Consider the following 13,312-nt stretch of genomic DNA (forward strand, 5'->3'; position numbering starts at 1 on the left):
CCCCGCGCCATCTTCTCTTCAAGCCTGTCTCCTCCTCTCTTTCTTCATAGGGCAGTCCCATCACTTTCCCTTTCTTCCTGTGCTTTTCTTTTTTTAGCCTCTCTCCCTCATCTTCTCAGTTAACTCTGTTTCTAACTTGTCTTTCTCTAGCCAGTCATTCCCAATTTATCGGCTTGGTTTGATTGTTCTCTTTTCAGGACATCTCTGGTTCATATTATCTACATTTCTTATGTGTTACATGCTGTTATTTCTATGGTGTATCATTTTTTTATGTGTTCGATTATCTTGCCTAACATCCTCATTCTATAGATGAGGAAACTGAGCCCCAGAATGAAAATGGGCTTTGCCTTGCCCCCCTCACAGAACTCATGATAAGCTTTCACTAAATGCTAGTCCTGGAGCAAGGGCGGGGGGAGTTGTGTGTGAGAAAGAGGGGAGAGAGCTCCTTTGAAAATTTACTTCTGTCTTCCAATTTCCAAATGCAACTCCTGTTTTCCTTTTTTCCCACGTATCCTTTCTCTTTTACTTTCTTCTTTCCTCCTGCTTTTACTGTTTTCTTTCTTATTGCTCTGCCTTTGTGTCCAGAGTAGTATTTGAGGAGGAGGAGGAGATTGGGGGGTCTTGGGTTCATTCAATGTAAACACTCTTCTCTCCATTTTAAACCTGTCTTGTCAAACCCTGATCACTGAAGACCTCTCTGTGAGTCTCGGGAATCGTTACTGCCTTTGAAATTGAACCGTACCAGGTAGTTAATATTACACAGAGTTTCCAGAATTTAAATTCTGAGATGAGGTTAAGGATTGGCTTCATTCTTACTGGAAAAGAGATCTCCCGAGTGATCTCTCTGAGGCTTTGAAATTCATGAGAATTCAGTGTACCTATGGAGTAAGTTGCCAGGAAGGGCAACATAAAGAAAAAGACTGAGTAAGTCATTAACAGCATTTCTTGAACAGCCACTATGGTCCCGTTGAAGAGATGTTAATAAAGCTGGAGTTTATTAAGAGACAAATGGTGATAAAGCAATTGGCAAGGAAACAGAAGGGAGCCACCGATTTCAATAAAATGTCAATGGGGTTTCAACATGTACATTATTTCCTTAACATTTTTCACATGTCTCTATAGCTGTGGTTGATTTGCTTCAAGAATTAACAGATATAGACACCCTTCATGAGAGTGAAGAGGGTGCAGAAGTGCTCATCGACGCCCTGGTAAGTCTGGGTTCTGTTGAAGTACTGGGACTAGCTTTGGGAGTGGCATCAGGTAGAGATAAATGGTAAGGGATCTGTAAGTTAGGCTGAACGGTGAGATTCAAAAAGTAAAATATAACTTGGGTGCTTTGGTCTTTGGGACTGTGTTGGGTGAGGAACTGCAGAAGCCTGGTATTTATTAACTACATGTTGGAGGCAAGTCTTTTCTTTTTATTCCATTTAATCTTTACCACACCCTCCCAGCAGATTGTTGTTGTTGCCATTTGCATTTTACAGCTATGAAGCCGAAAGTCAGAGAGGTGAACAATTTGCCTGTATTCATGCAGCAGGAACTTAAACTTGTGTTATTTTTGACTCCTTGTTCCTGTTCTTTATCTTCCTGATGAGGCAGCTCTGGTGGCTTAGTGTAGTCAACCTGGTTCAGCTCCACCCGCTGCTCTGTGGGAGAAAGATGGGCAGTCTCCTCCCGGGCAATTCATTGCTGCTGAAAGCCCACTGGAAAGTCAGCTGTGAGTTGGTTCCGACACAACGATACATAATAACAACAACATCCTCCTCCTCCTAATGTATCGTTGTAAAGATCTTTTTGTAAAGAGCTTTTACAAGTCCATTAGTCCCCTAGTTTGAATTTTATAATTCAAGGGATCAGACAGGGTCAGATTTGTAGTCATAGAATAATCAGAACATAGAAAGTGAGAATTAACTTTATAGCCTAGGACAGAATTGCATTTCCTGCCCGTAGAAGACAGGGCCAGTTGGGCTGATGACACAGTGACTTCTCGGCCAGTCTGTCTAACGATGGAGATTAGAGTGTATTCTGAACCTCACCACGGTCCTGTTCCTCCCACACTAATGTCCTTGTCATCGCTGTTGGAGAGAGAAAGGGCTCTTCCCAGGGAACTGTGGCTGGCCAGTGGCAAAAGTGGTTTTGATCCCGGACATGTCCTGTGAAGTCTTGGCCGTCCACCAATCCACCTCCCTCCTCAAGACTCTGTTCATTTCGTTTCCTCCGTCTTGTCTCTTCTCTCTAGCATGAATGTTAGTAAGTCCGGGTTTTGATGCACTTTGCAGAGGCGTCAAAGAATATTGAAGGTGCCGAAGCACCTGGCCCCACCGAGGACTTTTCAGATCAGAAACAACGTCACTCTGACCCCAAATGATCCCGGAGCCCACTAAAGTATGAGGCCGCCCTGCTGTGCTGCCTACCCCCGGCACCCTTTCTCTATATAAAATTTTGGCACTAAGAGAGTTCCCATGCGCCATGGCCACTGCTGGCGTTTGGTGTGAATGAAGGGGTTATGAACCCACTGGATATGAAGAACTATCTCCTACAGAACACGAGGCTGGAGTCCAGCAGGGCCATTTGTGCCTGATTGTGATGAAAATGTCGATGGCCGTCTTTCTTTCAAGCTCCCTCCTAGAGAGAACTGCCACTTTTATAGAATTCTGCACCTTTGTATTTCCTTTGAACAGCTGTGCTGAAAGAAAAGGATGATGTTGGGGTGTCTGTCTGTTTTGAGGAGCATCTGAAGGCAGACTGGGGCACTTGTTCCTTCCTTGTGTCCCCACAGTGCCATTTGCACGGTCTTACCTTCCAGAGGTTAATTACAGTGGCCCCGATTGACGCTTCCTGCCTGCTCCCTGGGCTGATTTTAATTACCAGCCTTTGCCTGTATGAATAGAGGAGACAGAAGAGAGACAACAGCTAGCCTGGCTGATGCTTGTAAAACGTACCCAGAAACAGCAGTTCACACAAAGTCCCTTTTGTATTTTCCATGTTGCCAAGCCCACCAACAAAAGATGGATCTTACAGATTTTATTGTTTGTTTGAGGGGCAAAACCCAAACCCAGTTTGTCCTCAGTCTAGGGAGCCATTAAGTAGTTGCTATGTAGGGGTTTTTAGTTGTTTTATTTAGAGTTTTATTATCATTACTGTTTTAAGATTTTGATTCATAGCTTCATACCGGCGGGGATGATGTGAATCACAAACAATTGAGCATTTCTGGGCTGCAGTATATTATTTGCTTGTCTGCAACCAGTCAGAAGCCATCAGTAAATATCAGAGGTCAGAGCAAGTGGGTGGTCTTCCATTTCTTTTTTTACTACCTTTGTGCTGTGTTCGGGAAGAAATTTGATAAGTATTCTCAATATTACAAGGGTTGAGTTGTCTTTGTAGTTTTAATTTGGGGCCAATATCAGAGGCCTGGAATTGCATGAGCAGAGGCTAGAGGGCATGTAGCAGAATTTATGTGGTGTGCAGTTTGCAGTTATTGCCTTGGTCTTTTTCCCAGTTGGAAGTCCTAAGCAATAGGAGAGCACATTTGTAGGGAAAGAGTGCTGTCCTAGCATTCTCTGGGATCTTTGGGGCTTTAAAATGTGGTTCATGGCCACCGCTGTTACTTACGCAAAAGGCGAATATATGTGCTTTCTAACAAGTTGATTTGGTAACGTAGAAAATGGACTCTCTTTCTGAGAGGCATGACTGTGAGGGTTTATTGCCCTGATGCTGGTTCTCCAGCCTAGCTCTCTTTGGACTCCTTGGCAATGAAGATCAGGTTGCAGTCATTTTTCTACATGTCCTTCTTAAAATCTGTCATGTGCTCAGCAATGCCCAGGCCTTCACTCACACTCTTCCTTCAGGTTGCCAGGCCCTGCTTCTCCTGAGCAACCTGGAAAACTCAAACCTCTCTTGAATTTTTTTTTTCTCCTTCAGATTCATCACCTCCATAGAATGTGTGTTTTCCCAGCTCTGTGTACACCCTGACAATTGGCAGGGGTTGCATTGTACATGCTTGTTTCTAGGCTTGTTTTGGTGGTTTTTTTTTTTATTTGGATCCCCATTAAGAAGCTGGTCAAAGTGGTGCTTTATCTCTAATCAACTTTGTGTCCCGGCAAAGTGACTCAGCTTCTTCTTCCATAAAATGGGAATAGCAATAGTATCAATCACACAAAGCTGAAGTAAGGATAAATCACCTACTGAAATAACTCATTAGAACAATGCAAGGCACATAGAGTGTTGGCCATCATTGCTGTAAAGGTATTATGCCTGAGACATAGTAAGCACTTTGTAAATGTCAGGTTAAAATTACATGTATCACCTGCCAAGTAGTGATATGCTTGTGAACAATTAGTTTAGCAAATGCTTTTTTAATATTATGTACATAAGTGAGACAGCTGTTTCAAAGAGTGTAGCCTAAATAAATCATGGAGGATAAGAGTTTAGTTTTTCATGAAATAAAAGGTAAAATAAATAATGATAATATAAGGCAACACACAAGAAAGGCTGTGAGATGGACAAGCTTCTGGGGACCGAGAAGGGAATGCCCATCTTGGGTTGAGGAGAATGAAGGTTTACAGAGGTGTAGGCACTGGCAGTGGGCTAAGGAATACTTTACTGTGAAGATGTGTGCAGGTGTGGTTGGGCCACAAAAGCTGCCTCGAGTGACAAGGAGCTACTATCATGGGCCCTCAAGTGAGGTTCCTGGAATCCAGAAGTATCTGTATGATTCAGGCTAAATTTAGATGAAGATACTTCTGGAAAAGGAGACTTAAAACCAAAATACTACCACCTAGAATTTTGTAAGTAAATATTGTATTCTGTTAATATATATACCATATAAAGGGGTAAGGTTTGGTGGATAAGAACAAAAATAGTGCTTGTTAGAAAGTGTCAAAAGCTTACATAAAAATGGAGTTTTGCTCTAAAGAACTTAATGAGATTTGGAGAGCTGGGGGAAGACTGCTCCATACCCATTGTTGCCCTCAGCTAACCCCCCTTGAACATTAAACTTTGCACTCCACGTTCAGTGTGATGGGGGAGAGGCTGGGATAGCATTGCGCTGCTCTCAAGGTGGCGTTCCAAGTGAGACTAGAGTTCTTGCTGTTACTCTAAGGGGACTCCCTGCATAAATATCTGGGTCCTCTTGTTTTTCTCTCTTCCCATTTCCATTAGTGTTCTACACTTTCATCTCTCTTTGTACCCAATCACAATTCGCTCACTGTGTTTTTGAGGGCTTAGTATCTTCCAGAGTCCAAGAACTAGTTCGACACCAGGGAGCCCTGGTAGTTGTAGCCCTGTAGGCAGTTGGACTTCTGATCCCAAGGCTGTTCCTTTCTCATGGTTCAAACCCATCAGCAACTTCGAGGTAGAAAGATGGACAGTCCCCTGCCATGCAATTTACAGTCTCAGAAACCCATGGAAAGGCACTCATGAGTTGGTTGTGCTTGAATTCAGTGTATTCAGAGAGGAATGTAGCTGTGAACAAGACTGACAAAATCTTTGCTTTTGTGAAACTCGTTCTAGTATAGAGAAAAACAGTAAATAAACAACGAAACCCCTCTCAGATGGTAGTTTTCTATTGTGGGGAATTAGATACATTTACCCCAGAAAAAACCAAAGCAACCCTGAACTGAACCACCCCATAAGTTTCCCAAGGCGAAAATCTTTACAGATCCTCCAACAGACTGGCTGGTGGGTATGAACACTTAACCCCTGTGCCACTGGAGGTCCTGAGAATTAAGATAGTGATGTGATGCTGAGGTATAACATTAATTTAGATCAGCAGGTAAGGTTGAGTTCTGATGATGGAAAGAAAAGTCATTCAGAATGATCAAGGACAGGGTGAAAGGGAATGAACTTGGTGTGTCTGAGGAGCAGAAGGAAGCTGGGCTGGTGCTTTCACTTAAGCACGATTTGGTTTTAGTATTAAACTTAGTCACCTGTCCAACAGCTGGGCATGAAGGTAGACCCAAGGGGCTGGAGGGAGTAAGATGGAATGCTAATTTGTGTTTCCTACCAGGCAATATCCATAGCTGTGCATAATAGAAATATTTTTTTTTCCCAAGGATTTTCTGAGCTAAATGTATTTTGACTGCTTTTTGGCTCTCCTGCAATCAGATAAAATTGCATTTAACCCAGCTAAACATAAAAGTTTCACACTTTGCAAGCTTAAAAAGGCTGCCCGTTAGAAGTTCGATTTCTGTAGTAAGAAAAGAGATTTTTCCCCTAGCCAAATACACATTATCTATCCGTAACCATTCAACTCCAGGGTTTGAATGTGTTGCTCACTGCCACTGCCACTACCTCTTCTCCAGACAGCAGAGCTGGGAAACATAACTGAAACTCCAGGAGGAGGTAAAGCAAAAATAAAGAAATAATGCAGATAAAGCTGCAAAGAGCAATTGAAAGTGGAGGGGCTGTTTTGCAGAACTGATGCGCAGTGTGATCCCCAGCGGAGATGCAGAGGCTGCTGTGTTCGGATTGAGGGAGATTATAAGTCAATCAGCGTGATTTAGAGAAAAACAAACTGTGACATGGTTCATATTTTTCCCCCAGATGTTTTCCTGTTTTCTCTCACATACCAAAATTGTCCAATTAATTAAGGAAAACATCGCAGTGGACTTCTTTGATGAAGCTTTGCTGGCTGTGAGATCTGAAAGCAAGATTGTACATCTCCTGATTTTGCTTGTGTTTGCAGACTTTGTCCTCTCTGGCATTAGGATCCCCTCACATACTAATAGCCTGATTCCTATGTCCTCCATTGTTCCTCACACTGGAGCACAAAATTGGTGCAAATTAGTGATATTTTCAGCTTTGTTCCTTGTCCAGATGCTTTCCTCTGTCCTCACCTGGGAAGCGAAAAAGGCTTATTTCAAGAAAGACCCCTGCTCCCCGCCCCTCGGCCATTGCTTTGTTTCTCAGGCTGAGTCTGAATTCTCTCACACTCTGTCCAGTACACTACCTCACTCAGATGCTCCAGGGGGTGGCAGTTGATGAGATCACTTCCTCCTTTTTCCTTGAATGATAGAAGAAAGACCCTTTATGTGATGGTCACCTCTATCACCAGCTTTGTGACTTTAGCCAAGTTCATTAACAGCTCAGAATCTTTGTTATCTCCCTGTAAACACTGTGAGGATTACATGAGGGGGTGTGTGTGCATATTATTATACCCACACACACACATAGACAAAAGAGTGCAGCAGGTATGGATGGAGACGGCTGAGTCTGACTTCACAGAGAGCGGCAGTCCTCTCCGCAGTTGAGACATCCGCAGTCCAGAACTGATTACCGAATCCAGATGTGCTCTCACACCTGCTTCTCTCAACCCTGACATCTCCTAGGCCTCTTGGAGCTCATCCACAGGGTCTGATAATCTGTCACAGTGGCCACACAGTGGAACCATACTCAGGATTATAGGGTTTATTTGGGAAGTTAAACAGTTTGCATCAGGTTAGAAATGGGGTGCAGCTCTTCAGTCAGGACAGCTTCTCAGGTTTGCCTACAGGCTCCTTCTCCTTCAGCCTTGTTAATGTTGTTATCACTGTCAAGTCAGAGCCGACTCATAGCTGACGCTCCAGCAGGTTTTCAGGGACTGTTTCTTGCTGGGGAGGGGCTTCCCCATCTTTCTCACATTTGCAGCTTTAGGTCAGTGTTAAAAAGCTGGCTCAGCCCTTCCAACTGTGTCTTCCTCGCCACCTCCACCTCCCACTTCAGGCTTGGCCGAAGGCCCCCAGCCCCGGTCTGTGGAATAGCAGTGGCAGGTCAGCTCTTCTCATGCAGGAATCTCTAGCCCCGAAGAATGCATGCTGCATTGTCTGCTGCTTTCTTACTGGGAGCAAGATTCTCTGTTTCGGCTGCTGAACCTGCTCAGTTTAAACCTGATGGGATGGCAAAATTGGCCAATCTCCTCATCAATAGACTATAAACCATGTTTGTTGCATGTTCCCACCCAGACATTTGACAAATGTCAAAGGAAAGCCATTCTGAACAGTAAATCCACTATACCACTTTAGCAGAGTTTATGGAATGTTGTATGTAGCATTGCACCAGAATTTGAATGATGTGCCCAGATGAATAAGTTAAAGTTCCTGCTTTGTTTGAGGTTTTTAAGCAGTTGCCATGAATCGTTTTTTAAGTGGGGAAAACTGAGGTAGATATACCATGAGTATGTAGCAAACTCTATCATCAGACACAAGCCTATTCACTGGCCACATACTTAGAAATCTAGTCCCAGGTACATGCACTTCTCGAGACTAGAAAAGAAGGTGCTTCCTTAGTGATACCTCTTTTTCATGGCTCCTGGTTACCTGGGGGTAAAGTTCCTGAAAACACAAATTGTGCACAGAGGTAGCCTAAAGTAGTGAAAGTGCTATTTCACCTATGAAGGACCTGGTTGTACCTTTTGCTGCCACCACTCAGTAAAGTGTCATTTTAGCTTCTTGAGTATCAGGACGATACGGCTGCTGATTTCTATGTCAAAGCATTGTGTAAATCTGGTTAAATAAATACTTTTTGCTTTGTAATGCATTAAATGCATACAAATATAAGGCGTTTTTATCATGTCAATATTATTCTTGTCAAGACAGCATAAGACATTTTTTTAAATTAATAGTTTTATAAAAGCTTTGAGTTTAGTTAAGGTTTGTTTTGCCTTTAACTGAGGTCACTGTAAAAAGCACAGCATGTAATCTTTCCAGCTGACCTTTCTCCTCCTCCTTCCCCCCCCCCCCCGGCCTGACTTAAGATGACACTTTTAAAAAAAAAAAGGTGGTTTAAGAACTGCAGAGAAAGAAGTAGAAAGAGCCCTGGACTGACTGTGAGAGGGCTTAGGTTCAAGAACCAGCACGCTCCTCACGAACTTGGTCACCTTGACTTTTACTGTGTCTTCTTAAACTTTGATTTACTAGTTTTGACTCGTGGATAATGATGCCTGCCTCTTCCTTGCCTCAGTATGACTTTAAGGCACCAAAGAGATAGTGGCATGAGAGCGCAGCTTATAAACCATGGATGATGGTTTACTTTCTGTGCCTTTGAAATGACAGAGAAGTAGATACAGCGATGAGACAGTTTCTGAGATGGTTGGGTGATGTTTCTCCTCTCCTTTGGCTTCTCTGTTCCTGAAGGTGGATGGACAGGTCGTAGCACTTCTGGTGCAGAATTTGGAGCGTCTGGATGAATCTGTGAAAGAGGAGGCAGATGGTGTCCACAACACGCTGGGTAAGCAGAAGGGGCCCGCACTCCTGAGCCTCGGGCTTGTTTTAGGGCTGGTGGTTGTCTCCCCTCCTCCTCCATAACAGAGTCAACAGGAGCACGTTTTCTTTCCTTCTGCTCCTGAACCACCTTTTCTGGAATGAAGACCCTTGTGTTAATTTCCTATAACTGCCGCCTTGGTTTTGTTTGCACGTAATAAAAGCACCAAGTAGGTAACCTTCCTTGGGTAGAAATCACTGGCTTTTTCTGATAGGTCTCTGTAGGGTTAATTATTTTGTTTGTTCTTTTTATAAAATGCATATTTTCCAATTTTTAAGCCCTTTAAGTTGGTCTTTCTTCCCACTTTCCTTTAGTGGAGCTACTGCTGACTGACTAAGCAACTTATAGGACATTTCATTTGAAAGAATAATCCGTGTTTCTTTCTTTTATATATCATTTCTAGTATAGTTTATAAGGGAGTTCTGGTGGCTTAAAGGTAAGGAATTGCTCTGCCAACCCAAAGGCAGGTGGTTTAAATCCACCAGGAGAAAGATGAGCGTTCTCCTCTCATATGATTTACTGCCTCTGAAAAGCCCCTGGAGGATCAGCTGTGAGTAATTCCAACTCGGCAACACAACATAATAACAACATCATTTGCTATGTGTGCCTTGAAAAACTGCTTTGAACTTGACTGCCCCCTCAGCATGTTCTCATGTAAGTGGCTTCCTCTGCAGTCTTTTCCTCTTCTTCCTCCTCTGGTTTCCCCATTCTTGCCCTTTAAAACGTTGCCAAGCCAATCCCCTTTTACAAGGGCACTTCTGTGGCGTCCTCTTTGGCACTGATCACTGTCTAGGAAACCAGAGGTGACGTATCAGTAAGCAGAGCTTGAGACATGAACAAGGCCCAGTGGAAACAGAAATTTTGAGGAGATTAGATTTTCTTTCTGTTTTTCTGTGTTTACGACAGATTTTTCTTCTGGTTGTAGACTCTTTTCATTGAGGATTATCATAGAGGGTGAGCTGTAGTGCCCGGGGAGGAAGAGAGGAGAGAGCACAGAAGTCTGTATTTGGGAGCTGACTCTGATTGTCTACAGAACCAATTTGGCTTGGCCACACATTGGCCTGATGATGGATTTTGCTTTTAAAAGAGGGGGCAGAGGGAAGCTTATCAAGTCTTAATTGATTTTCTTTTTTAAAAGGCCTGGTGTAAAGGAAAAGGCTAGCAATCTACAGCCATGGCTTTATTCCCACTTGGTCAATTGCCAAGCTCAAGAGGTTTATATCTCTCACTGTCATTGAGTAACCGAGGTTTGTCAGACACTGTGCAAGGCACTGTTGTTGTTGTGTACTGTAGAGTCAGAACCGACGCATAGCTGACCCTCTCAACGGGTTTTCAGAGGCAGTATGAGAGGAGATTGCCCATCCTTTTGTGGAGCAACTGGTGGCCTTGAACCGTGTGCCTTCGGGATTGCAGCACAGCTTGGGTGTGGTTCTGTTCCTTAAGGTGCAGACAACTGGAAGCTTCTTGGTTTCTCAGCATAGTGACAAGAGCCAGTGAAAAGTACCATCGAGGAAAAAGGCAGGATCTCTTAATGGCTTATTGGGAGCAAGCAGCCAAATACAAAGGCAGATGAATATGAAGACAGGTGCATTTTGACAAGTGGGGAAGGGTGAAGAAGCGCTCCTCTTAGTGTGGGATGTGTGAGGGCTTGGAGAAAAGGGAAGAAATGAACTGTGGTTGATTGGAGGTAGGAATAAGGGGAAGTGGGGCTGGAAAGATAAATTCATCCAGATTATAGAAGATGAGAAGTTTAGGTTTTATTTCAGTGGACAACAGGAAACTATCCAATATTTCAGAAGAGTAAAATAAGATAAAGACAGGAAATTGAATGAGCTGATTTTCTTAGAAAATATGGCAAAGTCCTTGAGGGATTTGTGATGATCATCTCTCTCACGAAGCTCTGCTGCTGTGTTGCCAAGTCATTCTTTAAGTTGCTGTTGGCAAGACTAACGTGAGAAAGGAGAGAGGAGGAAAGTAGGAAGTGAAGTAATTTCTGCAGCCCGTCTTCCTTCAGAACCTTGGATCCTGATGTGCTCTGGGCAGTGTACTCAGAGAACACAGACCTGCGTCATCTTGGTGATGGTAATATAACCTGGGGCAAGGAGAGAGGAAGGGGCCTCAGAGAGAATGAGGGCATCTGATGGATCAGGATGCAATTGTAAATGGTTTCTTTTTTTGTAGCCCTCTTTTCTTTGGCCATGCCATCATTTTTGTTTTGTTTGTTCCTTTTCTCCAGCTTCTACCTTTTTTCCCCCAGGAGCCTTGGTGGTGCAATAGCTTTAGCACTGCAGACGGTGTTAGGTGCTATTGGGTCAGTGATCTGTGCACAGCAGGAACCTGTGTGTGTGTCCCCTCATTCAGGATGGTCTTTCCCTTCTGTGGGCATTATTTTATTCACTTGGAAAGGCAAGCTTGCCTCCTTGCATTGTCCTTGTATGATGTGGAGTAAGAGGCCTGAAAGCAGATGTATCAGGAAACAATGGCAACAGGCTTTTTGTTGTGTTTTTTCCTAAGCTTTCCGTGTCTTCAGTTGCAGATGTCCGGGACTCATCTCTGATGGGGACAAGGATGATGCCCACCCTTCTGGTTGTTCTTGTGCTGTTCCCTGTTAGCACAGAATGTGCCTCACGTACATTCCCAGTTAGGAGCATTACTTGTAAAATGTAACATAACTTGAAGTTAAAAAAAAAAGAAGCCAAAACACAACTCCCCTGTTAATCTAAAAATGACAGCACAGCATCTGGCTGGGAGGTACTCGGGGAAATTAGCAGAGGAATGCAGTGCATATTATGGGGGAGAAAGCTTGTTGCCATTAGAAACCTAGTTGTCCTCCCAAGTGACTGGTGTCTTGTCTCCCTTCTTTCAGCTATTGTGGAAAACATGGCTGAGTTCCGGCCCGAGATGTGCTCAGAGGCGGCCCAGCAGGGGCTCCTGCAGTGGCTGCTCAAGAGGCTGAAGGTAAGACTGACGGTGGGGCTACAGCAGACGTCTCTCCTCTGCATGAGACGGATCCCGGGCCATATGGTCCAGCTTGGGAATTTGGGGGTACTTCTTTTTTTCCTTGCTTTCCTTCTCTTTCTCTCTTTTCAAGGAAAAGGCTTTAAAAACAGTCTCTGGAATCTCTGAAAATAAATGTAAACCTGTAACTGCCAATAAATCCAACATTACCAAAGTAGCATATAAAGCCAAAAGTCGAGTTCCCCTCTTCTGATCCCTTCCACTCCGGCTTCTGAAGACGGCGACTTTTGGTGGTTTATCTTCCCTTTTGGAATTTTTAGTGCATATAACGAGTGTGCATGTGTGTGTATTTCCAAGCATAATTATACAGTGTTTTATTGCGTTGCTACTTTTTTTTTTCTGAACTGATGATTATCTATTGTTCATTGTATGAATGTACCAAAATTAATTTCACTTTCGTTGTTTGGTTTTTTCCAACTGTTTTCCACACTTTTTTTAAAAAAAAGGCTTTAGGGAATGTGCTTATGTGCACACTCCTTTTTCTGCACACTTGTTTGTGGTTCCTGTAAGGTAACTTCCTACGAATGAGACTGATCTCATACTGTCCAACAGGGTGAATATTGAGATTTGTGGTAGTAGTAAAACATTTTTTCTCCTGGAGGCTGATCTGAGAATGTCTGTTTCCTTTGGTTCCTAGCAACAGTGAATATTATCAAACTTTGCTTCCAATTTTGTTTATCTGATAACAGGATAATGATAATTTATTATTTTAATTTGGAATTTGAAAATCCAATAAAGTGTATTGACTTTTAGTTGTTTATTTGTCGCTTGCATAAATTCATAAGGTCATCGTGAGCTGGTGAGGAATCCATGGCAACTGACAACAGTTCATTTTTGTTGGCTTCCTTCCTCCGTCTGATTCTCTGTAGCAGTGTTCATTTACCTTCTTAGAATAGTCCTTTGACTCCTTTTAACCATGAGGGTAAATGGAGAACAAGAGAAGTAAGAGCTTTTCTTAGAATAGTTCTGTATGCTACTAAGACGTTCCTTGGGCAGGCAAGGAGTCCTAATTTTTTTTCCTATAATTATATTTTATTAATTTTCATAAACATTTACA

General features: G+C 43.1%; 1 protein-coding gene across 1 annotated transcript in view; it reads left to right on the forward strand.

Moving 5' to 3' along the window:
- The window catches only part of CTNNBL1 (catenin, beta like 1), a 131,441-nt gene that overhangs the window by 24,939 nt on the left and 93,190 nt on the right, over positions 1–13,312 (forward strand). Inside the window, 3 exon segments of the mRNA XM_006903619.1 lie at positions 1,111–1,208; positions 9,111–9,204; positions 12,104–12,195. Coding sequence (XP_006903681.1) covers positions 1,111–1,208; positions 9,111–9,204; positions 12,104–12,195 — 284 coding nt within the window.

The sequence above is a fragment of the Elephantulus edwardii genome, unplaced genomic scaffold (genome assembly GCF_000299155.1).
Source record: "Elephantulus edwardii isolate Elephantulus edwardi_28Jun2011 unplaced genomic scaffold, EleEdw1.0 scaffold00015, whole genome shotgun sequence".
Taxonomy (NCBI): domain Eukaryota; kingdom Metazoa; phylum Chordata; class Mammalia; order Macroscelidea; family Macroscelididae; genus Elephantulus; species Elephantulus edwardii.